Source organism: Protomyctophum parallelum, assembly GCF_964188405.1.
Source record: "Protomyctophum parallelum genome assembly, chromosome: 22".
In the NCBI taxonomy this organism is placed as follows: Eukaryota; Metazoa; Chordata; class Actinopteri; order Myctophiformes; family Myctophidae; genus Protomyctophum; species Protomyctophum parallelum.
This window is the reverse complement of record NC_139714.1, coordinates 2,626,263-2,653,162: the sequence shown is the minus strand read 5'-3', so window position 1 is coordinate 2,653,162 and position 26,900 is coordinate 2,626,263. Positions and strand designations below refer to the sequence as shown.

Genomic DNA, 26,900 nt, shown 5'->3' with positions numbered 1-26,900 from the left:
ACATAGTTTTTGTAACATGTTGTTACAAACATGTTTGATGCTGAATTAACGATTTTGTAGGAAGTAAATTAAAAGTGCAAAGTTCACCACTTGTTAATGTTCTATCTTATAATTGAAAGATTTGGAGCCCTGCATTTTTAAGTGAACACAGGACTTTTGGGGGGTGATTCTTTTAGTCTTACTGTACCCTCGTGCTGTTTACATTTCTGACTAATAAAAGTGCAAACATATTCACAGTAAATTCCATGGATTATTTTCACGGAAAATCTCTCTATTCACTAGTTGGAGAAAACACACCATTGGGGAGGTTTAAGGATTTATTTACAGTATTAAAGGAAATGGAGGGATGAATGAAGGAGTTCGGGTGTGTAGGTTCCAGGGGGGGTCGCTGACCCTGGAGTCTTTGGGGAGGTCGTATGGCGTTTGTCGTAAGGCGTTCGGTGTGCATGGACGATCACCCCCCAGCAGGAACCTGGGGAGGAGAGAGAGTTTTGTTTTAATCGCTTGTTCCACTTGGCGAAGTGAATGCAGTCTTCCTAGTGCCGATAAGCTCCTTTGAGGGGAGCGAAGGAGCTACGATTAGAGGTTGGGTAGCACTAGCAAGGCCCCTTAAACATTTATTCGCAACCTTTTTAATTCCAAGGACCTACATTCGTCATGGACCCCAAATTCATAAGATGTCTGGTGGTTGGATCCCACCCCAATCTACACTATAATGGTCTATGAAAACAAGCCCAAAAGAAAGTTTTACCCTTTTACACCAGCTTAACCGCCCGCCCCCACACACACACAATTCAATTTCAATTAAATTTTCAATTCAAAGGGCTTTATTGGCATGAGCAAACATACGTTTACATTGCCAAAGCAGAAAGCACAATACAACAATACAGCAATACAATCAAAACAAAAATTATGTACATTTGAAAGTCAGAATCTTCAATAGATCAATTTCTATGTACCAAGATCACCAGATGCAGGTATAGTGCAGGAATATACACAATGATTAGTCTTTAGGGTGGTTGTGTTCCGTTTGATATCCTTCTCCTATCACAGCAACACACACACACACACACACTCTTCACAGAAAAAGAAGCCCATGGCAACACTATAGTTGTCAGCAACAGGGGGTATGCACATCCCCCCACTGCTGCATTCCTGTGTGTGTGTGTGTGTGTGTGTGTGTGTGTGTGTGTGTGTGTGTGTGTGTGTGTGTGTGTGTGTGTGTGTGTGTGTGTGTGTGTGTGTGTGTGTGTGTGTGTGTGTGTGTGTGTGTGTGTGTGTGTGTGTGTGTGTAGTGTACTGTGTGGTGGGGGGTCTTTGACTGTACTTTTGTTTGCCCCATTTTTGTTTAACCTGTTTATCTTGTATTGTTATTTTTCAGTTGGTTCTTTGAAACCCAGTATTATCTTGTATTTTTGTGCTGCTGCTGTTGTTCGGACATGCTTTACCAGCATTCCGCTGTTTGTACCTGAGTGAGTGACAAATAAAACCATTGTATTTTTGTTTTAATTCTTAACCCAGACCTGAGGCCTTCCACAAATGTCTTCTACATCAGTAGTTCTCAAACATGTTTGTGCCAAGGACCCCCAAATTGATATTATACTACTGTATATCCTGTCACAGATCATGCTTTCCCTGTATTAATGGCTTAAGGGTAAATTCGTATCACATTATTTATTTAGATGGTGACCCCTGGAACCTTAGTCCTGCCCAGGGCAGTTCTGATCTTATACATAGACTATTGTCAATGAATGAACTAAATGCTTGGGACCTCTGGAACCCCATCAAGGACCCCTGGGGTTCTCAGAAGATCCCACTTTTCTGAGAACCAGTGCACATAAAACAACCAGAATGAGAGGCGGATAAAAAAAAGTAAGCCCAATGAAATGGCAGTAACAATACATTTTGTAGAAAAGGAAGCTTTCAAACTAAAATTTGCTAACATCTCAGGTAGGTTCTAAACATCCAGGGACCCTCCCCCATGGCCTGATGGCACAAGTAATGGCCACGTGTTCTTGGAATAGTTGTTTGTAAACTGAGATGAGTGAGTTTGGAGTGGGTGAGGGGTGCAACATTCTTTCAATCCTGCTTTCAAACCGGTTGTTGGCCAAGCTGAGTGCAATGGTCAGCTCATGTATTATGTATTCAATCATTAGAGCCTGGTGATTGATTGATAGACCTTTATTGATCTGATCAATGGAAGGAAAATCAATCACCACAGTATGAATGTGAAACAGGACACTCACATCTGAATCTACCGAACAGCACCTGATAACCGCATACAGTCTCACCACGGCTGGAAACGTTATTGTACCAATCCTTTCTCGATAAAAAAAAAAATCTAAATACTTGTATGTATGTATGTAGGTCACGGTGTATCTTTACCCATAAAGAATGAATAAAGGGAAAAGATACACCTACCCGGTAAATTAAAAATAGCATAGTTGAAAAAAATAAGAAATAAGTAAACAGATACTTGTTTATAGTTTTTGTCTAGAAATGCCTCAATTAATTGAATACAGCTGGAAACAAGCCCAGAGGGCTTATTTGGGTTATACTTTTAGCATTACTTTATTAATCTGTGCCACCTTTTTTGGTGAACTGTTAATAAAGTACTCAATCGAATGTGTCATGTCTGTACATGACATAGAAGTAAATAGAAATAAGGCACAAAGGAGATTTGAGGTGGGTGCCTATGCAAGGACCATTGGACCAGGCAGGATTTGCATGTAAGATCTAAAAACATATTGTGAACAAAAGTAGTGGTTGTATGTTGTCTCCCTTCTCTTCTTTTGAGACATTTAGATTGTGTCAAAGGTCATGTCTCACAGGATCTGACATGAGTTTTGACCTGATTGTCAAGATTCAATTTTATCCCCTGGCAAGCAGGTAGCTCAATAAAATAAAATAAACCAATTTTACTTCTACTTCAATAGATCTCTAGCCTGGAAATCCAGGCTGATATGCTCTGTGCAGGACACCTCAGAGACAAATATATTGTACTTATTACTCCTCTACAATTATTTGAAAACTTCTGAGATTAATTTGTTCTGCCTTAAATAAAATAAAATGTATTATGGGCAGTGAAGTAAGGCTGCCATAACTCTGAGTCACCACTAGAGGGACATGTTGGCTATTTTTGTCCAACCATGGTCAGCCTCTGGTCCAGAGGAAACAAAACACCAATGCATTTTGTTGAAATCCTAACCCACCTTGTGACAGGAAGATCCACAAAGTTTAAAGTAATTCACACCATGAGCCAAACAAAGAAAGTGAGTCCGATATTATTTAAACTTTTAATCAAAGTAGGCTACAATCAAGAGGCAATAACTTAGCTCAGGGCTGGTGCCCCAGCACACAGAAACTTTAGAGGGGACAGAGATCCCCTCTTAGTCTTGGGGGCTCGATTATGTGGGTAGTGGGTGCCTTAAAAGCCTACAGGAGTACCAGTACCCTCTTGTAAACTATAGCCATCCGACCAGAGCTGATAGGGATTTTAAACATGCAAATTTAAAGTAAATACTGTATAGGGTCGACTGTAGATGTTGTACAACACACTCTACAGGTGTTTTCTTAAACACACACATGCCTCATCACTCCATTTGTGTGCCAGCACCAATTCAGACCATCTGGGGTCAGGCTCCCTAAAAGATTGACCCAGGGGCACCCTTGCCCGTTAATCAGGTCATTGAAAATTTGTAGACTCTTCTTTTTTTTCCATTTCCTTCTATGCCCACATGAGCAGGTATCCAGCTCCACAATAACTTACCGTAATATACAAATAAGTCATATTTGTTGGTCATTTGGTTACCGTACTTACTGTGCTACAGGGTTGTTTTCTTTGCATTCAAACATCACACCCCAGCTTTCTTGCCTCTTGTCCAACTATGGAGAACCATGTGCCACAATAAAATAAAATGTGATGCTGGATAAAAGATTGGCAATTGATCAACAAAACCTTTTCAATATGAATCTTATTACTCCTGTATTTTAAACAGAATATTGTGTTGCATAATGTAGCCTACCCGTCTTGTATTTGTCATACATAGTTACTGTAGAAACTATATGGCAGCATAGTAACATTACAATGCGGTTTCTAGAGTAGACATTACACATTTAAAACACAAGAGTTGTGCATGGACAATGTAGGAGGCACTACGGTTCCACAGTGAGGCAGCCATACTACAAGCTCACAATGCAAGACACTGAGAGCTTGTAGATCTGCTATTTTCCGTTTTTGCCCCTTTCTTGTAATGACAATTCAAGGTTTGACCATTTGTATAGTACTAGATCGGTGCCCGTGTTGCGACGTCAGAACAGGCCAGCTTATGGAGTTCGTCAGGCATGCCCAAATATGGAGTGGTGTGATGTCAGAACAGGCTAGCTCCATATATGGATCATGGGCCCTGTACAGAGGCCTTTTTTTGGGGCGGTTCTGGACAACTGTGGGTCCGACCAACTCGACACCGGGCACTGCACCCACTGTGGTGGGGTGGAACGAGTGTGTCGAATTTGAAGTCGGTGGGGCGAACGGTTCTCGAGTGATGTGGATTACAGACGTACGTACAGAGACTTGGTGCATTTATAGATCGTTTAGTTACTTTTGACACAGCAATGGTCTCATATAATTTTAGAACTATTCAAAACGGTCTTAAAAGCCCTTAAATTGACAGTGTAGAAATGTGCAGATACCCTGAATATACAGTATGTTGGTTTGTTTAATGAGTGAGAAAACAATTGCACTTTGAGCTAATCCTTTGGGGAACCCCAGTTTTGCAGTTTATCAGACTTAATATTCACTCACACATCCATGTTTTAGTCTATGCAATAGCATATCATCAACCAGTATCAATGGTTGACCATATTGCTATAATATGCAGTATTTTCTAAATAGGCCTACTCAGTGCTCACTGTATAAAGCAGAAAGCCTAGTGACACTGCATATATAAATGTTGACTATCCATTCCTATAGCTGATCCTATCCAAACACGTCAACTAGTATGGACTTGGTCAAGTGCACTAGGCCTAGAACAGTAGTTTCCAAAACTTCATGTCAAGGACCACAAAATTGACACCAATTAGCCCACAGACACTCATTTGAAAAGATATGCCGGCAGGGACCCCTCCATAAGAGAATATTTCCATGGATCTAGCAGTGATTCTCAAACCGTTTAATTTCAAGCACCCCCAGTTTGACATGCATTAGTCTACAGATGTTTGTTAATTTACTGAGTGCATAAATGGAACCAAACGAACCATAACGTTCGTCCATTTGTTTCCCATAATTTAGCTGGGGACCCCTAACCTGACGCTGCCAGATCCAAGAAGCTTGCTACACAAATTTGTTTCACAGCTTATTGGGATCTGGGATCGCGGAAGCAAATTCGATGACGGGGCTGTTCCTTTTTTTCAAGATACTTGGTAGATGATTGGATGGGACCGTCTGTCTATCACCGTGTGGGCGTGCAAACACAACCAATCATATTGACGTGTCTATATAGCTTCACATCCGGTTTCGCCCATGTCCCGCCCTTAGCTCACGCTGATTGGTCCGGTACGGAACGGATTTTTGTCAGCTCAACTGTCTGAGAGATCCCAGATGAATGCTGTGTTGGGATACATGATACCCAATACCGCCCTCATCTGGCAGCGTCAGGTTAGGGGACCCCCTGGAACTCCCTCAAAGACCCACTTTGGAAACCACTGGACTAGAAGACTATCCATCCCATCTATAATGGAAGTCCATGGTATTGGATGGCAGTTGAAAAAATGTACGGAGTATAGTGTGAGGCTGCAACCTGGGAACCCACACGTCCCAGTGTGAAGATGGATGTCTGTCCATTCACTCTACTTCAGCCCTCTTCCAGTGATGAATCTTTGTTTTCAATCCCACTATCTATACACGGAACGGGAGTTGTTGACAGATTCAGCTGCAGCTCTGAATCTGCCTTGAGATTAATGAGGCTGTGATAATAATAATAATGTTGTTTAATAAACCAGTGACAATGTATAAAAACAAAAAAATAGCCAAGTTTAAGTCACTTAAAATCACTGCAGAACAGCCATCAAGCACATTTGTTAATATTTCTTTGAGAGAAACTCAACTAGTCATCAGTAGTAGGCCTACGTGAAGGCTTCTTTGGTTTCTTCTTGGCTTTGAATGTTGGGGATCTCAGGAACTGCGTGTCCGTCCATTTGTCTCCACGCCTCAGTTTGCTAAAAACCAAAGAGACATTCACAATTTAGGACTTTTATTTTGAAATTTCACTAGAGGATACTCCCTTGAGTTGTCCTCAAGGCACAACATACAACGAACAACAACACAGCAACAAACAATGACATACAAAAGCTCTTCCCCATCACAAACCCACTACATCAGTATACTCGTAAACCCAGAGTTTCATTGAAAAGAATATACAATGCTAGAAATGAGTCATTCAATATACAAATAAGTATGATGCCAATAGGATAGTCTCAGATAACACAAAAGATATAAGATGAACCAATAATGCATTTTTGAAAGCAATAAAGGAAGTGCTTGATCTGAGAGACGAGGGCAGGGCATTCCAGTCTGACGCATACATTACACAATGGCGAGTATGGTAAGGACACCTCAGAACAAACCTACAAATAGTATTAAAGACAACATTTAAAGAGTGAAGGTGTGATTCAGAGGTGTTTTGGTAAATTATGTCACCATAGTGAGAAAATTATCAGTATGAATAAATGCACTGTGGGTTCAAATATTGTGTTGTCATGATTTGTCACAATCCGAGTTGGATTTGTCTGAGGCTTTAAATAAATATTTTTGAAATGTCTATGGGAAAAATGAATGGGGAATTATTTCAAATCTTTGTGTGATAGGGACTTTATATCTATATTAATCACTTGAACCCTGTCATCTCCAGCCTGGGGGCAGAAATTTGTAGATCAGCAATTTTTGACGAAGAGGTTGTGTACAGGAAAAAAAAAAAAGCAGACCAAGTACAGAGCACTGATGGTTTTAAATTTAAATCGTGATAATAAACAATTCAGAACGTTGCGAGTGAGTTTGTCTTATACTCACTATTCCAAAGCTAAGGTACATATTTTCAGCAATGGGAGAAATGGAGAATACATTTTTGGGTGGGTAGATGTTGAGCTTGTAACTTTAAAAGTAGTTCTCAAGTCAAAAAAAAAGTGTAGGCACCCATCACGTAAACACTCACCAATTGATATTTGGTTCCTTGTAACTAATGGCGGCATGGCGTCTCCTCCGTGGCCTCAAGGCTCCCGTTGCTTCTTCTGAGACCATGTTATCCTCCTCGCTCGCCATTACCACCCTCCCTGTTGTAGCTTCTTCTGAGACCATGTTATCCTCCTCGCTCGCCATTACCACCCTCCCTGTTGTAGCAAAGAATAATCAAATTCACGTGACTGTAATCACATGAAACACAAATGTGGCTAAAGAATGTAATAAACGGGGATGGAATATCAAAACCCTGTTTGAGAGACATTTGCCACATGAGTAACATGATCATTTGAACTAATTTGGTGTCCCCCACAGTTAATGGTTTTACTTTAACCACTGAAGCCTAAAATCCCTAGATTCTGAGAATTTAGCCAAAAACAGCCGCTCTATAAGCTCAATGCCTCGTGATGCAAGGCTTTAGAGCTTGTAGATCGGCTATCGTCAGCAAAGAGGTGTAGACAGTAAACTTTCACTCACTTTTTCCAAGTATTGACGGTTTAAGTGGTTAAATCTCTCAAAATACACATTAACATGTAGACTAATCCACGGAGCGGTTCCCTGGGCATCAGCTGCCCAGTTATTTCCTGCAGGTGGAGCCTACTGCAGTGTAGTCATTTCTGCTAAGACAGTCATGGCATGGTTCCTACACATTTGGAATTGCCACACTTTTCCCCCAGACTTTAATTTCACTAGTTTGGGTGCCAGGCAGGGTACAGGCTTTAGTTCAGACATACTATTGGTCCAACTATCACTAGAACGACAACCTACCTCAAACCCTAACCTAACCATAACCACAAGCACGGGAGCAGCGCATGTTCGACCACATGTCCGATCGTTTCCGCGGTCAGACTTTTTCGGGCAAACTCCAATTAGTTTGTTTGGGTTGTGAGCTAAAACCTTTGGGAAGCACTGAGCTGGACTGCACAGCACTCTTACATCAAATATCAGCTGCAAATTGACAGGCAAAAACATAATATCATAAACAAAATCTAAAAAGGAGAAGTAAAGCATGCATCATATCCCACCTGGAGATGCTTCATCGGGAACAACAGGGTCTTCATAGGTTTCAATGGCTGGACTTTCATCTGGGACAGCAAATGTCTCTCTGGAGTCTACACATGTTGCTGGTCTGTAGTTTCTTCTTGAAAGTCGAACAGTATCTCCATTATCTGTGGCCACAATGGTGTTAGACAGTCATGTTATTACGATTTCTGCCATGACACCAGTGTTGATTCCATCGACGAAAGCCATGATGAAAAAGACATGTCTGATTTAGTTTTCACAGACGTGAAATTAAATAAGAACTACGATATAATAGGGCTGTCCCCGACTAAGGATTTGTATAGTCGACTGATAGATGAACAAATTAGCTGTTAGTCGATTAATAGTCGACTGAGCAATTTCTTTTTAAATTATTGCCCCAAAAAATTGTATATAAAAATACAATATTTACAAAAATATTGTATTATTCCACTAGGTCTGTGGGGGACATAAACACATTTGAACATTCTGACTGTTCAAATCTCCAATGTGCATGTGGAGTGTGTCTGCCTGTAGTATGATCCAATTATGGATCATTTAGGAGAAAGACATTTTGAGATAAGCTTTCTGCCTGACAATAGTGATGTTACCCACCTGTAGATGCTTCAGGTGGAATTACAACAGGCACAGCAGAGGTAGAGACCACAGAGTCCAGGTCGAGGTCAGCAGGGCCGTCGTCCAGTGACGAGTCTACCGACATGGATTCCAGAATCCTTTCATTATTCTGTCTCTTCTTGACCCGCAAAGGGGTTTCGTTATCACTAGAAGGTCCTGGAGTCATCTTTCGCTTTCTGGTCAAGGTCATGGGAGGACTGCGACTAGGTTCTGATAACGGGAATGTGAGAGAAAGGCTGTCTTGCATATCATTGTGATCCGTTTCATGTTCTTGCGCATTATCGCCATCATCCGACTGGAGCTGTCGTGTATCAAACCTCTGGAAGTCCTCTGGAATGTCGCTTTCTGAACTTTCTTTGGCTCTGGAGCTCTTCGGTTCAGAGTTCGGGTCACAAGCGTGACACTGCCTTAACTTGGGAATACGAGAGGCGATGTGATGTTGCGTACCAGAAGGCTGGACCTCTGCCGTATAGTTGCATATCTGCAACAAAGTGCTAATGGGCTTACTCTGCATCGTCGCCTCTGACTTCTCAGCCTCACAGTCACCACCAGCTCCTTGAGGATCGTCAATGCAAAACGCACTGCTTTTCCCCCGACCCGCGTCTTTTCCTTATTTTTCACAGAGTGCGTTGTCTTCTTGACAGCGTTTGCTGCGGTGACCGTCTCCGTCTCATCAGAAGCAGTCGGCTCCACCTCCGCGTTTAGAAGCATGGTGCTGCTTGTGCTTGGATTTCCAACAGCCAAGGTACTGGGAGGGTCAATGACAAGAGCTGAGGCAAGTGATGGCAAATCCTCGCATCTGATGGCGACTGGGGAAGTGTGCAGAGCTGTCAACGATTACAAAATTTAAAGTAGATTAATTGACAAAATAAATGCAAATTTATGACTCAATTTGGGGGGGTTTTGTCCATTGGAATAAAAATTACATTTCCATTTAGGCTTCCTAGAAATGACACATTTAACATATTGACATTCATGGTCAGAGATCTCTGTTTTTTTGGAGTCATTCATCCTGAATAGTCTACGGTTGCATAACTGCAACAAAGTGCTAATGGGCTTACTCTGCAACGTCGCCTCTGACTTCTCAGCCTCACAGTCACCAGCTGCACCAGCACCTTGAGGATCTGTCAATGTTTTGTTTTCTTTTCCAGCCTTCAGACGCACTGCTTTTCCCCCGACCCGCGTCTTTTCCTTATTTTTCACAGAGTGTGTTGTCTTCTTGACAGCGTTTGCGGCGGTGACCGTCTCCGTCTCATCAGAAGCAGTCGGCTCCACCTCCGCGTTTAGAAGCATGGTGCTGCTTGTGCTTGGATTTCCAACAGCCAAGGTACTGGGAGGGTCAATGACCCGAGCCGAGGCAAGTGATGGCAACTCCTCACATCTGATGACGACTGGGGAAGTGTGCAGGGCTGTAAATTACAATGTACAAATGTACAATTAACGAATAAATTGTTAATAATTTGCCCATTGGAATAAATAAAAAAAATCCATTTAGTATTTAGGCTTCGTAGAAATGACTGACATATTTAACACATTGTCTACCATGGGTGGAGATCTCCATTTTTGGGGCTTTACAAATCCAGAATAGCCTCTTCCATATAGTAGAGTTTGCCCTCACCAAGATGGCCGCTGCTGTAATGGCTGCGATCTTAGGGGAGTCTCTTGGAATTGAGGCTCAGATTTAGGAGCCCAATAAAACAATCTGCGCTAACTCGGTTACTAACAGTTGAGTTGAATGGGGTGATCATCGCTTCTGATGAAAGCAAATGTAACTAGCGACAGATCAGAGTTAATTATTTTACACTGAAGTAGCCATTTCAGGTTTTTATACCATGCCTGTGCCCTATTGGGAATGATTCAGGTTGGGAACAATGAAAATCAGGAATGCATACCCCCCACCCTTAGATAAAATACACCTTGTCATAGAAACCTTCTGAAGACACAGGAAGTGACACAGGGGTGAAAAATGAGTTACAAAATCGTGGGATAAAAATAAATATAAGAAAAAAAAAGATACAGGAAGTATACTGAGGGAACAGCTGTGACCTCCTCCTGTCAGTCACCTATAGGCTGCAAGACTTGAGTTCACCTCTGCGGCCAGCCTGCACCTCCTCCACAACCCTCACCCTAAACCTAACCTCCCACGGGGCAGTCTAAACTAAGTATGCACCCCATACGCATATATATATATAAACCCAGTGTTTTTTTTGTTTTTTTTATACAGTTAAAACAGTACACAAATCTGACATTATCAATGAGTGTAATTTGACTTTCACAAACAGAAATAAAGAAAACTAAATATACCAATTGTGGAGCCTTTAGAATAGTCTATAATTTGTATAAAACACAGATTTTCACAATGGAAAATGGACCAATATTACACATCTATGAATGGCAAAAGTCTGTGAACCTTTGGATTAGCTAGTTATTTGAAGGCGTTTCATAAACAAGCAAAATATGTAATATAATGAAATATGAGATTAGGGGTTTCTGGAAGATTGAACGTGCATTTCTTTAATATATTTGACATTTTGCAATTATATAAAACATTAAAAATAAATCTTAACTAATAACCAAAAATAGGCCGTCTACAAGCTTACAGCACATCACAGACGCATTGCAAGCTTGTAGATGGCATATTTTCAGTGAGAAACACTGGAAAGATTTTCCTCAATGAATTAGTTAGTAGGAGTTGGGTCATATTTATGCAGAAATATAGAAAGTATTAACTGGTTCCCAAATTTTCAAGCACCACTGAAAATTGCAGTTATTATACTATACCAGTACCAGTAGAGTTGGTGGGTCTGTGCCGGTCATTTGTTGAGAGACCTGGCACGGAAGGAAACTGGACTGGGTGTTTCCCACTGAGTGAGGGGGAGATGGGAATGAGGGGGTCAGTACTCAGTACTAACAGAATCTGTCTTGAGATATTAGTAAAGGCTGTTTCAGACGCAGAGCGAGTGGCGCTCTTGCTTGGATCAGCAGCTGGGATCACGCCAAAAAAGCTGACCACATTCCAGTTCTTGGACGATGGTTTCCCCTCAACATCGCAGTGCGGTGTGGAATACCGGAAGACTCGACCCGGTGCTTGCCCATTTTTCCTCCCGGAATTTTCCCCAGTGAGGGGGATAACTTTGTATATGATATTGGCTGTTTGTATTCTTTTTGGAAAAATATAAAAAGATAATCCTGTGGAAAGGCTATATTATTTTACTTATATTGACCCTATAAACAATTTAGTATTATTTAGTATATGTAAGGTTTTGCCCCCTCAAATGGTACCTCGTCAGATAATCCCCACGTATCCTACAACAACTTCTGTGAACAGACTTCACTGTAGTATAGCTTTTCATAAATTATATTTGTACTTAGGCTGTCTGCTGTCATGAAAGTTTATAGTTAGATAAATTCAAAATCCAGCCGTCTGCTGTCCAGCCTCTCCCACCCCTCACTGGGGAATATTCTGGGAGGAAAACAGAAACGGGGCAAGTCTTCTTGTTACCGCGGTGTGCATCCGGAAAAAATCACGCCCCTGGCTACCATTGAAAATGAATTACTGAGGCGGGTCACTTGCTCCCAGTCTGATAACGGCCTTCAAAACAGAACACACTGAAACAGACACACGTTTCTAATGCAACCTATAGCTTACTAAATGTCTCACCTCTCCGTCTGTATATGGTCATCACTAGTGAAGCCATCAGATTTATCTGGAGTGTCCTGAAAAATCAACACAATCACATCATTCCCAGTAATAGCAGGCATAGCCTACAGTATATTCTGAAGAATCCTCCCCCAAAATCACAGGACAGTGCATATGTAGACTCTAAATTCAGGGTGAGGGGTCCCCAATTCAAATTGGGGGGGGGGGGGGGGGGTTTAAGAGTTTAGAAGTTAAACAAAAACATGTAGATATGAACAAACAATACATAGAAGTTAAAAAAAAGCAATACATATAAATAGAATCAATAATGCACAGTGTGATAGAAATGTCCTTACGTCGTCAGGAGAGACCCAGCCAATCATCATTTCTACATGGGCTTGGAGATCCGAGGACAGGACCGTTGCCTTGCTCACGTGGGCTTTTAGACCATTAAGGATGTCCAACTGTGGGGTGGGGGAAAAAAAGAACAGTCATAAATTTGTCACTTGCATTTGACAGTGAGACAACAAATCATGCCTTTTTGTTCAACACTGTGTGCCCTATATTATATATATCCCACAGATGAAAGCGAAATAGAATCTTATGACTGAATTATTTTGTATGACCAAGTACTAATGCGTAATTTCCTTAAAAAAAAAAAAGAATAAAATTATGTTTTAGGAATAATGTCCCTGCCATTCTACATGCTGCCTAGCACAAGGGGGAAAAACAATTTGTTTTCCCTTACATAAAATATCCCAACTATTACGATGTTATTTTGCGGAAGACGCTTCAGAAACATATTGCTAGTTTGACCACAATTTGAATTCGAATCCGGGAGGTATGGATTGGGAGTCTAATGACTAGCGAGGCATGCTACTGAGCTGGCTGCCAAAATGGGTTTTCAGGCTGTGTTAGAATGACAACACCCAACAAAAAGAAAGAAGCCCTGCCCCGAAGGGAAGGAGAAGTCTCACATCATACATGTGGCCCTGGACGAGCGTTTAACCTTTTGCGGCATTCGGTGAACTACAAAATGTATTAGGGATTAAATGTTTGGGTTAGACCATAGACTGTAAAAAATATGGACAAAGCGTGCCCCGGGTCTAACATGGACGTAAAATGAAGCCCGTTATTCCTTGCACTGTAAGTCGCCATCTTTCTAGATCCGTTTGGGCCCAGCTGGCCATTGGCTGGCCCAGACAACGAGGCGGGACTTCCCCCCCTTCTTCTCTGTTGGTTTTTATTTTGACTCGAGTGGGAGGGGAATCCTGATCATAGACTGTAACGGTAGCCACGCCCCTCAGAACATACGCAACTTTATGGTCATTTTTTTTATAAATGGGACCATAATTTTCCAAAAAGAATATTATGACATTAGAAATGAGACTTTAAACTAGTGACTGGAAGCAGAAAGTATTCATGACCATGTTTATTAAGGTAATACAGTCTAGGTGAAGTTGGGCCCAAATACATGGACTTCTATGGGGCTATGGGTTTTTTTGGGCCCAATGACAGCACCACAACAGGCCATTATATGAACTACGATTTCCTTAGTGGCTTCACAAAATATCTGTCTGACTGCCCCCCTGGGTTAGACTAGCAGATTGCACGAGTCGTGACCCATAGAAATGGGTCCACAGCCCACTGTTTGGGAAAGAGTGCACTACAACACTAACCAGCCTCCTCTCGTTGCCCCTGCTGGTGGCCAGGTCAAACTTGTAAGCCTGTATGTCTTTCAGCAGGGCCGTGTTCTGCACCTGCAGTCCTCTGTTGTTGTTCTTCAGCAGTGTCACTTCCTGAGCCAAGGCTCGGTTCTGGCTCTGCAGTGACAACTTGAAGAAACTGGAGCAGTCTGTTGGTGTAGTCACAGTAAAAAAACAACTGAGCGGCCATGTTCATCATTTCACATTCGGCACTGGAAAGTAACTAATCATATTTACTTAAGTACCGTACTCTGTACAACATTCAGGATTTTTTGCTTTCTTCAGTATTACAATGTGCAATACTTTTAGGAGGAGAGGACACTGGAGCAGCACGGACATTTAGAGCCTTTTATTAGGTGCCAAATATACAGAAAGACTAACGTTTCGACCTTTGAAGACTGCAAGGTCGAAACGTTAGTGTTTTTTCCCCTTGTTTTACAGTACTTTATGATAACCTGTGTTTCATATAAGTGTATATTTTGTGCAAGTCTTTAAATGTTCTGATGAATTGAATTGTGCTCGTCATGGTTTCGTCCTCAAAGTAGCAGTTTTTGCATTGACTTTTATGAATTTAACATGGTGGACCCTCTTGTAAACATAAGTGTAATGCTTAAGCATTGGGCCGTCCACTCAGTTAACAGTATTTGTATTGAGTTTGCTTGAAATGTACTGCACACTGTTAATAAATATTCTACAACAGGTCGTTAAGAGGAAGCAATCTGATTGGTTGAAACAGCCTTCTAGCCGGTGGTTTAACCAGCACACACCACCACCTAATCAAAACAAAGAATTCAGCTGCTCTGTTCTCCCAGAGCGCTAGCAAACTCGGTGGCTAGGCTAGCTAGTTTCTTTGGACATTTGTGGTCGTAGTGACTACATCTGTCATTAAAAAAATATATTTTTTCAGCGATTCTCTTTGTTTTAAGGGTAACTGTTGTAGAATAGCAATATTACACTCGAGGGTGTTGTTTAACGTGATTATTGCCACTTCAGTGATGCTTGCGGAACTCGACTTCGTCTCGTTCCTGACCGCATCACTGTCGTGGCAATAACCACGTTAAACAACACCCTCTCGTGTAATATTGCTTAATTCTAGTCTACATACTGTGAAATCAATTTCAATCAACACTCACTACTTGCATTCAAGTCTGCACTTGTGTTGATTAGTCACACACACACACACACACACACCGCTTGTGATTTTTACGTGTAACCAACTTAAGAGTTTCTTCTTGATTTTATAAGCGGTAGTTAAGGTTTGCCGCCTCTCTGTAGTTGAAGACAATCTCCCAGTATGCGATGTCTCCGTGAGCGGCATGACGCTAAAAGGTCAAAATAAATCAAAGGTGGTCAAAACGACCAAGTTTAAGTTGAATTACAAGTTTAGCTAAATTGACCTTAGTAGGCCTACAGGAAACTGTCTGCACACAGCGCGTTTTTCGGATTTTTAGTGGTGTTTCGAGATTCGTCAGAAACGTGGAAAAAAACCTCTACGAGAGTCTAAATGTTTGGGCTACAACCGCCACTGTCTGCTAAAGTGGGGTCACACACACACCACAAGTAGCCTCGTGGCTAGACTCTGAAATCGTCGTGAGTCGGGACCCTAGTTTACCTTTTCTATATTTAGGACGTCGGTAACTAGATGTCCCCATACAGAAACGGTAAACAAGGGTCCCGAAAGCGTTTTACACAAAATGTCACGATCGACCACATTTGAAACAAGTAGGCCTACAAACCTGATTGATTGATTGAAATATTTATTAACAGTTTGTAGAATTTACAGTACATTTTAAGCACAACTCAATACAAAGACTGTCAACTGTGAGTGGACGAACCAATTAAGCATTACACTTGTTTACAACAGGGTCCACATTGTTCAATTCATCAAAACATTTAAAGACATACAACCGATACAAATCAATGTCGTTGATGAGAGAAATATAAACTCTTGGAACTGTAAAAGTAAACCAATATCGCGGAGGAGAAGGCGAAACGGCGTCTCAAACACATAATAGCCTCGGAAGACGTTAACTCCGCAGCCAATCCATCCAGTATTCCAGTTGCCTCACTCTGTCGCAGCTGGGTTTTTAAATATCCCAACAGGCAGTTACTTCCTGGAGCAGTGGGCGTACCCATAGCCCTTTAGCCAATCACACATGTGAAGCGTGGTGTGACGGTTTAATTAGCTTTCTGTCTGTCTGTCTGTCTGTCTGTCTGTCTGTCTGTCTGTCTGTCTGTCTGTCTGTCTGTCTGTCTGTCTGTCTGTCTGTCTGTCTGTCTGTCTGTCTGTGTGTGTGCCAATCACAATCAAGCGAGTGGTGTCTGGTGTGACGGTTTAATTAGCCTAATGTCTTTACTGTATGTTTCTTTCTCCCCTTTTACCTCCTTATATGATGATTTCCAGCTGTTTGTTTAATGTTTGTTTTAAAAACGCCATTGAAAATGAAGGGAAAATTTACGTAATCTTGTCCCTAACACAAAACATTAAATGCCATTAACAATATTGAGAATTTAATTTGTTTTGTCACCGTTTGTTTTACATCACCATTACATCACATCATAGAAACATGCGTTAGACTTTAATATATTAGCGCCCCTCACTTCACATGGGTGTGATTTTTTTTATATATATAGCTGTGTATATTTGTACTAAGTGTTCTGATGAATTGAAAATGGTGGTCCCTAGTGTAAACGAGTGTAATGCTTTCATTGCTTTACCAGTGTCACAGTGTGTCATGCAGTAACAGATTTTGAGTTGTGCCATTATGCATACTGTTAATATAATACTTCAATCAATTCGTTCTCTCATTCAATCATGGGTATCATCATCATATTTGAATACAGGACCTATTTGTACTCATTTGTTATTTTTTAATTAATGGTAAATCATATTTTTGGTAAATCATATTTTAGGCGGGGGTTGACACACGCACGTACACAGTTGCTGCCTGCTATTGTAACTTCTGTCCACACAGTGTCACCATTTACCCCTTTGAGTGTACAGTATGATTATTTAGAAACAGAATATGCATTATTATGCATGTAATGTTATGGTGTAAAGTAAAATAGTCACCAATAGCCTATAGGAAGTGTCAGGAGGAGAACTGAAGTCGAGTGGGCACTTCAGACGACTGCATGGGCACTGTGGGCAGGCACTAATCTCTCAAGTGCATAGTATTCAGAAAAGGAAAAGATAAAATAAAGTGCATGGCCAAATATGTGATTACTGCAATATTTACAGTTTGATGACTCAGAATACATAGGCCTATCTGAAATAAATAATCAAGTTAAATCTACATTAAACACATTAGTTAACTGCCTTCACTGATCATAACACATAGCCTATCAACTTTCTTTTGGAGGGTGAACACATTCTGACAGGGATAAACGTACCTTGACATTTATATTAGTTAGATCAGTAATAGTCTAATAGAATCGTACTGATTTTGTCATAATGCAAATTAATTGCATTGCTGTCCAAATAAAGTGTTAAAAGGTTAGATCAAAGATCATCAGTCATAATCAACACAATAATGCATGGTTCACGTTTTATTTACAGTAGTAGTTACACTTGGCCATTTTACGCAAGTTTACATAAAACCTTTTTAAACTTGCCTTTGCCTCATCAGCAGATCAAAAAATGGCACAGAAAGTTCTCATAACGCAGCCACAATAAATGAATCATCTCACATCTCAGTGTTTTGCACATCCATTAAAGTATTGCCCATAGCATATGAGTTCATGTGAAATGTTTGATTTCACATTGTGATACTGATACGATTAAAAAAAACCCTTTCATGGAAAGGAAAACTAAATATTGGGTTTGGGCCAAAATGTTCCGAGTTCAGAGGTAGGTTTCGCCAACAAACATAAAAAAGGCTTCCCATGCATACATAATATATTTGCGCCGTGTGATGACAACTAACAAGGTCACAGTTCCAATGAGTAAGCAAGAAAAAGCAGTGTTGTTTTGTTTAAAGGCGGTAATCTCAGGCAACAGGAAGCTCAGAACACTAGTAGACAGTTGGCCAAAGATGTTCTGAACTCTACAACGATCCCTACACAACCATAGTAGCTCATGCTTGATGAGGTGGATTTGGATGCAGTGGTGTATTTTCTACTGCACATAGCGGAGCAGTAGACACCTGATATCTCCCTATAGGGAAGTGGTGTGTTCTACCGTGTTACGCTATATACAGTAAGTAGTATGCCCTGCAGACATATATATTTTTGAGTGGCTGCAATCATAGGGAGCCCAGCTTTGTCCGTCCCTGGCTGTTTCCGTGTCCGTATGTATGTTTAGGGTACCAACAGGGGGCGCTGTTGCACCTTTCACTTCAGACAGGTCTGATTTGTTTAAGCGTATACCGGCCACTAAACATTATTTTTCCATTTATTGACCACGAGCCACTATACGCGTGGATGTCATGCATGGGATGATTATCGTATGCCCTCCGTAATAAACTAGAACACACTCCTGCTATAGGGCCTAGGCTAAGGGTTCCTCTTTTCCTTGCCCTAGGACAAGGAAACGTTTACCCTTTGCCTGAGCGTTTTGCTGTTTGGCTTCCCGTATGGGGCACGAGACAGGTTCGAATGCAGGTAGTGAGTGACACCTACAGTATAACACATCCTTAAGCCCAATCAACACCAATGGGTCGCCATGCAACCAAACGGTTGCAAGGAGTTGCATGGCGAGTCGACCTATTGGTGTTGTTTGGGGCATTGAATTGAACCAGTTGAATCACTTGGGTCGACGTGCAACAGGACAGGACACATCACACCGCTGGGAAGAACGCCGTCCCGTTGGTGTGGATTGGGCTTAAAGATGCTCCAGGTGTGCATGTGTCACCTATTTTAAAACAACTGCGCACAAGATACTCGACACACAGGCAACAACATGTAGGCTACTGTATAAAATACATACTTACAATACTTTTTCATTGCAAGACGCCTCAGGCAATGTGTGGCTGTTCTCCGATTTTGGGGCTTTCTTTTGCACATAATGGTAAGTTTAAGTTATACATTATATAGTAGTACAAAACCTATACAAAACACAACACAATTACATACATTGCTGCATTGTCTTCTTGTTTTCATCCAAAAAATCCCATAAAGGCACTTTAGATCAGTGGTTCTCAACCTGTGGGTCAGGACCCCACATAACTGTTGGGGGGGGGGGGGGAGAAAAAAACAAAGGAAAGAAATTAAATTATATTAAATCATTAGAGCATCAAATGTAATGAACAAACTATACTATCAAAACCTTTGAAAAGAGTTGATCACAATGTCTTGCGTTGAAGATCGACTATTTTCACAATATTTATCTGTGGAACCGACTCCCCAGGTCAAATGTGACTATTTTGGGGGATCCCCAAGTCAAATATGATTATTTTGGGGGGGTCGCGGAAAAGGTTGAGAACCACTGCTTTAGATCACCCCTTTGCCCAGTTAGGTGCTGAATCTAACTAACGAAACACCCATGGTCCCCCACAAATACTTTTCTACCGATCATTTGCTTTTTATAACCGTGCCCCCTTTATAACCTAAATCTAATCCAGATTGGAGATGTGTGTTAGTTTATATATCTTTTGAAGAGATGTGCAAAAACATCAATGCACTCTTCTTGTCAAGACATTAGGGCATGTCCAGGTCTTTAGGGATGGGACATTGTGAAAATGTCACGATTATTGTCGCAAAAATAATTGCGATTAACAATATTACTGCAATACCCCTAGCATCCCTATTCTGAGGATAACGTTCGCCAAAAATAGCCGATCTGCAAGCTCACAACGTGTTGATTATAGATCTGCTATTTGTGGTGAATCGATTTGTGTAGAGTGAAATGAGAGCATACCAAATGCACTCTTTACAGGTCCGTAAGTATAGAGGGTTTAAGTGGTACTGCATTTGCAGCTCAACAAAAGCTAATTCCAAGTGTATGACTGTGGACAATTTCACGAAAATCTGAAAATCTCCATGATTATCGTCCCATCCCTACAAGACATCAGTAAAATTCGATCAGGTACTCGGGGTAAATCTGGTTGCTGTCGAAGATGACATAGATCTTTGGGTTTCCCGCGTCATCCACACAGCTGTCGTAGAAGTGCGTGAAGCCGGCGTCCTTGGAGGGCGGTCTGCAGTACTGAGGATGGCCCGCGGTGTACTCCCCCACCAGCACTCTGGCCAGGAACATGGTCTTGTAAGGAGGCTCTGTGGCGAAGATTGGCGGTGCGAGCCCGTGTCTCTGCAAGGTGGTGTTGTGCTTCCCCGTCATCAGACAGAACTTGCTCGAGTATTTGGCGTCTCTAGCGAAATAGCTCCCTGGTTAGAGAAGCAAGAAGCGGAAGGAAGAATTGACGTTAGCATCTGAACAAAAAGGGGTTTCCGAAATATTAACAGAGAAAAAGTGTCATTTTAGATTTGAGCGATATAGCAGCATAATAATCTATGCAATGTATGAAAACAAATGTACAAAATGTGCGCTATGGCGTTTCTCGCCCAAGGAGTGTTTTTTGTGCTGAACCAATGCTTGGAATGGATTGAGAATCATGAAAATCCCCTAGTTTGACATGTCACATGCTACTTAAAGCATGATGAACTTTAGACAGTTTTGCCTGTTAAAGGTATATTCAGTGATTTCACTCAAAAAACCTTAGGTTTCGTTTTTGGCTGTGGGACCCAGCCTTTGTCCAATCAGGATAGAGTCAAAAACGAAACCTAAGGTTTTTTGACCCCCAGGGGTTAACTGGGGACAGGGATGAACTCCTTATATGGCCAGCACACTCTATAGTAGGGAGGATTATCACAACAAAACAAAAAAATAAGTGATATTTGAATTAGGTGAAATCACTGAATATACCTTTAATGGTATGGTCACATATAAACCCCTATAAAACAAATGGGAAATATTTTAGATCAATAAAAAATACTATATACCAAATTTCCCACTCCACATCGGCTGCCGGACTATAATATAGTCCGGCAGCCGATGTGGAGTGGGAAATTTGGTAATTCAGAATGGGTGAGAATACGTGACCCAGGTATGTAGAAATCGTATGTAGTGTCCCAACGTGGTACTACCTTTTCCGTAGACATCGCCGTGACTCCCTGTCAGGCGCCAGTCAAAGTTATACGTGCATATAGCCTGTACGTTGCTGTGGCCGGTGCCATGGAACAGCATTCGCTCATCGATGTCCAGCGTGCGCTTGATTTTTCTCAACTGTGTCTTCTTCCTTTTAGGGAGAACCGGCGAACGAGAACACAACAAAGCATAGTTTTTATTGTCAAGAGGTCATCAACCATAAAACAGGTGAATCACCGACTAAGGCATCAATGCACTCAAACATGACAAATAATTGTTAACCAAAGTTAATGGTAATTGGAAAGTAATTCTGTTTAAAAGTATAGTATTATATAGTACCGGTACTATATACTGATAGTACTCATTGCTATAGTGTTTGTTCAGTAACAGCTGTCTCCATGTCTCAGTCTCCAGCTCTCAGAAAAAGCATTTTCAGGTAATGAAACCAATTTGATCCAATCAGGATAGAGAAGTCAGACAGATTAAACAAGTGAAATTGGAAGTGTATGTGTATGTATGTCTGTTTGAGTACGGCAGTACAGGGCTAAGTAGTACAGCTGTTGAGCTTCACAGTGACCTATAACAATAGCACAGTACAGTACAGAGCACACACGCACACACCTCAGCATAGCTCACACGGGTGTGATTTCTTTTTCTTTTAACCAGTGCAACTGAATTCCAAAACCCAAACAAATCATCCTCGTTACGAAGCTCTGACCCCGCAACAAAACACGGAACGTTTTGTTGTTGTTGTTGTTGTTTTCCTTTGTTCTTTTCTGTTAAAAACGACCCTCGATCCACCAACACGTCAACATTCTAATATACTTTACTTCTGCCTGCCTGCAAAAGAACTCCCATAAGTCTAGGTTCTGGATCCTCTGGATGGACTTGATGGGGTGTCCCATGGTCCTGTCATACAGTCTGGCCACTTCTTTGAACTCGTAGGTTTCTCTGCCCAGCTGAACGAGCTGAAAAGAGGGGATGGGAGTAAAGAAAGCAGTGTTCATTTTATCAACTAAAACTATGATGAGTATCCATCAACTAGCTTTTTTTCCACAAAATCAATTTTCCTAAATCAAAACTAATCTACGATGACTAAAACTATGACTAAATCTATTTTTATTGTTTTTAAAGATACCGGGATATACGTTGTCGTATTTGAAAGATAGTAGACTGGGGAGAGAGAGAATTAAGGGGAGTGACATGCCGCAACAGGTTGTCAGGATCAGGAGTCGTTGTCAAAGTACTATGGAGACTTTCCAGTGGGTTTATGGGAAGTAGGTCAAATAGCTGATCTACAAGCTCACAACGTGTCGCTTTCCGCCACGTGGTGAGCTTGTAGATCTGCTAGTTAACAACTTAACATAACTATAACTAAATGCATTTGAAATTAAATACAAAGGGTTACTTTTCAGGATTCCAATTCAAAAATAGCAAAATAAGAATTCAGGATTGTAATTTGAATATAGCAAAAGATAGCTGATCTACAAACTCAAAACGCATCGCACTGCGACACATTTTGACTTTGGCTATTTTTGCACATGGAGGTTTACTAACCTGATAGGGTTCGTCTGTATTAATTCTTTCCCAATGACAGGGAACAGGCAACGCGAGATTATCACAGATGAACCTGGGAAAGGAAGATGTCAGTGAACACTTGGAATATAGCACATTTTCAAGGACATCAGAAGTACTTTCTGTATATTACAATGACACATTCAAATGCTACACCACGAGAGTGAAGAAACAATGGCAGCCGCGTTGCTTATTAAAGCACGATATTTGACCTTTGAACCGGCGTTCACACAAGTTCCTCAAATGTACCTGAAGCCAGTTGCAGAATGCAAGGAGCGCTTGATTGGCCGCTGCTTCCCTGTCGTCACGTTGATCTGTTTCATGACTAGGCAGGAAATGCATCAAGTCAAATGTTATAGAGAGCATAACAGTGGTGGTCATTTTGTGGTTACACAGATAAAAAGCCCATTCGTGTTTCCCCGTAGTGAATTTCAAAAATATTTATATGTTTTGACCCGGGGCGAATAGTGTATGGTACTGGTACTCCCAATACCTGAGAAGTCCAACTTGTAGGTGTACTTGGCCGTGTAGAAATCCATGACACCGTGTTGGTTCCTGCTGTAGAACTGTTCAATCTGAGCGCTGGTCACGGAGCACGCGGCACTGGGGTCAATCTGCAGGAAGACGACGAAGGAACAATGTTTAGCTTATGAGCAAACATCGTGATGGACCGGTTGGACATTAAAGGGACATTTCACCGCTGGAAGAAACTGCAGTCACTCAATGTTAATAGTATTTGTAGTAGATAACAGCAGCACAAATTTGAAATTTGCACCCTATGACCAGAACAATAATGTAGTCTGTGTTTGACTAGGGTTTGATGAATTCCTACAATAACCATAATGCTTTGGTGCACTGCTCCTCCTTGTGGAGACGGGGATGGCTGTCTTACCAAAGACTTTTTCTATATAAAGATGGTCGATGATGGAGCCACTAGAGGCGAAATGGTACACAAAGCCTACAAATGGTCTCCAAAGTAAAGCATGGTTTGCTTCTCTCCCGACCTTCCCACCACCCTCCCTGTCCCAGGCTGACAACAACACTGACAACGTCATGTGGATGACTGCGCATTGAGAGCATTATATGGCAAATCAGCTCCTATCAACCAAACAGTTATGGAAAATTATATTATTAAGCATTGGAACACACATTTTATTTCACTTTTAATCCATTCATTTCACGTTATAATATTAATCTCATATGGGGCCAGAGCCCTTTAAGAGTCTGTCAGACTGCAGATGGACAGAGACTCTTCCGGACTCCTCTCAAATCTCGCGAGTTTGTTGCTAGAAAGGTCGATAACAATGTTATATTCTCCTGATTTGTCTTGCAAAAAAAAGGCCATTTTGGTATGAATATCTTGGAAATATTGTGTGCCTTGTGTTGATTGGGTCCAGTATTTAGTTCAGTGACCATGGAGTTAAGGAATGGTTCATAAGCCGTGTTCACGTTCATTCTCCCATTGGAAATGAATAGACTCCAACCTGCTTCCTGTCTCCAAAAAAATTGTCCACCCACTTCACGCAGATACGGGAAGTAAACCGAAGATTGCGACTCTTGCTAAATCTCTTTGGTCTTACTGAAACAACATATGAGGTCCAGGAAGGCAGTGAGACCATTGCCTGCGACATCACAGACACTGAATTACTAAAATATCTACATATTACACAATACACATTAAAACCCCAGGAAAGTGCATGTTTATTGTGTCCTAAACATCATTAAAATAAGATCTGGTTGCAAAAGGGGTGAAGTGGCCTTTAATGAGATTTACATAGGCCTACTGTATCAATTGTTGGAATAATAGGTGGATGGCAGGATGTATAAACAATAGAATGGAAGGATGCACTATTAAGGTCTTACTTAAAGGAACTACACCACACATTTTAAAACTGTATTTAATATTTAACATCACATGGTTTATGTCCCTCAAACGTATTTCTAGTGGTTCGAGCCTAAATCACCACGCTGATATAACCAGTCCAAGTCATTTCTGTCTGGCTTCTAAAGCAGTTTCAGCTGCAGTACCACAATGTTCTGATGTGGCTGGTATCGCTATTTATCCACCACAACGTTTTGGTTAGGCTTTTATTTCAGTCATTATATGATATCTATATATATGATATTACTGCATCCCACAAAGGAAAATCAACAATGGTGGGCATTGTAATGTAAACGTAGGACCTTTAAGGCTTATAAAATGAGCTTAGCTCCGGAACCTGCCTCCTGCGCTCCGGTACTCTATTTATTATTAATTCAGCTTTCACATTTTCCCATCAATGTCCCCTCCTGCAATGGAAAAACCGTGGATGAAATTAAACCGAGTTAGGATTGTAAATCTTCACAAAAAACACTTTATTATTTGCTGTACTTCGCAGTGCAGTATGTACTTGCTACTTTACCACTGCTTTTAGTGGGCAGTAACACACAGGCTCATAGCTCATACACAGTACCTCAAACATGTGCCACACTCCACACTCGGCCAGATAGAACCAGGACCAGTTGGGTTCCGAGGTGTCCATCTCCTCCATCTCTGGGGAGGAAGCCTGGTCCTCCTCTGGCGGTGCCGACATAATGACTCAATCTGAAAGAATACAGCCACAACATTCATAACCAATAATAATAAGCGCCCAGCACAACATCATCTTACGCTGTCGATTTTCTTCATATTATACTGATTGAATACTTTATTATTGGATACTGTCTGTTGGTCTTTAAATGTCTCGATTAATTGAATACGCAGGACTTCAATGGAAATAAGCCCTTTTAGGCTTTTTTTGGGGTGTTATCATCCTTTTAGCACTCTTTTGTATAAATCTGTGCCAACGTGCCTATTTTTTGTGTTTTTGCAAACTGCTAATATAGTATTAAATCAATCAATCAAAAATAAGTTTTGAGATTGTACAGAGGTAACTTAAGGAAGGTTTACAATGATTACCACAATGAATAACACAAAATGCCTTGTTGACACACACACACACACACACACACACACACACACACACACACACACACACACGGGGCTTGTTGTTTCCATTGTGGTCTATATGTTCTGTGCATTCAATGCATCAAGACACGTAAAGACAGTAACATACAATAATAATAAATACATAATCAACGTATATTATGTACATATCTATATTACCTCACGTTGAATGACAACGTAAAAAAAACACGGTCAGAACCAGGAAATGTTTTCAAAATGTTAGTGTCACAACAACAGCTGTCATTGTTGTGTATATCAATCTATCCCCAGTTTGATTAGAAACGAGATGGACATGAACATGAAGCGGTGGTCTTCATCCATCACGGATGGATTAGATTATTAGCAGAAACCCGGCGGTTTAATGATAATAATAATATAATTATAATTGTACATAACAATCCGCTCCTCCGCCGCTTTGTTGTTTATGTTTGCTTCCGGCTTTGTCGACGTAGGTAATGACGTCACTGCGTTTGGTCCTTGTCCCCCAGACGAGGGCGTGGAAGCACGCTACTGAGCTGGACATCTGATGACGAAGACACACGAAAGAAGAAGACATAAAAAATAAATAAAACAAAACAAAAATTATAGTCTGCTCCAAGCTTTACATAACGCATTGATTGCTATTTTGTTTAAATAAATACATTTAAAAAAACTCTTATTTCCAATTATTTCTCTTTTCTTTCTTTCTTTCTTTCTTTCTTTCTTTCTTTCTTTCTTTCTTTCTTTCTTTCTTTCTTTCTGTATTTCATTCTTTCTTTACAAGAAAATAAATCAAAGTAGGAATTGGACAACAAATTCAACAATTGAAAAAAGGCTACTTACTGGCCTACAGTTATAATCAATACGCACACCGATTTGGTTGATTTGCCACAAACAATAAGTTATACTCAGTCAGACAGTCTGTACTTCTAGCCTACGGTGTGTCGCTTCATCGCTTGCAGAAAACAGCAGATCTGTGTCTGCTCTTTTCTTTGCGCAACACCGTTGTGCGACGAAGTAGCTCAGGCTTTTTCACCCGTCTG

At 41.1% G+C, this 26,900-nt stretch overlaps 2 protein-coding genes across 2 annotated transcripts; both read right to left on the bottom strand.

Annotated features, from left to right (window-relative positions):
- Window positions 1–7,473: 7,473 nt before the first annotated feature.
- On the bottom strand, window positions 7,474–15,554 carry LOC310853608 (uncharacterized protein; the record flags this gene model as incomplete). Its single annotated transcript, XM_083758000.1, has 9 exons — window positions 15,452–15,554; window positions 14,207–14,382; window positions 12,884–12,991; window positions 12,549–12,604; window positions 11,675–11,751; window positions 9,949–10,296; window positions 8,867–9,496; window positions 8,257–8,400; window positions 7,474–7,481 (listed from the first exon to the last, which is right to left on the bottom strand). Exons 1-9 carry the CDS (start codon window positions 15,549–15,551, stop codon window positions 7,474–7,476), a joined length of 1,647 nt encoding a protein of 548 aa, XP_083614126.1. The 5' UTR covers window positions 15,552–15,554.
- A 2,938-nt stretch (window positions 15,555–18,492) lies between these two features.
- LOC310853422 (protein mono-ADP-ribosyltransferase PARP11-like) lies at window positions 18,493–26,803 on the bottom strand. Its single transcript, XM_083757755.1, has 9 exons — window positions 26,701–26,803; window positions 26,038–26,401; window positions 25,346–25,476; window positions 23,386–23,506; window positions 23,142–23,217; window positions 22,875–22,947; window positions 22,158–22,285; window positions 21,317–21,468; window positions 18,493–20,557 (listed from the first exon to the last, which is right to left on the bottom strand). The coding sequence occupies exons 3-9, from the start codon at window positions 25,463–25,465 to the stop codon at window positions 20,241–20,243; spliced, it is 987 nt and encodes a 328-aa protein (XP_083613881.1). The 5' UTR covers window positions 25,466–25,476; window positions 26,038–26,401; window positions 26,701–26,803; the 3' UTR covers window positions 18,493–20,240.
- Window positions 26,804–26,900: the final 97 nt, after the last annotated feature.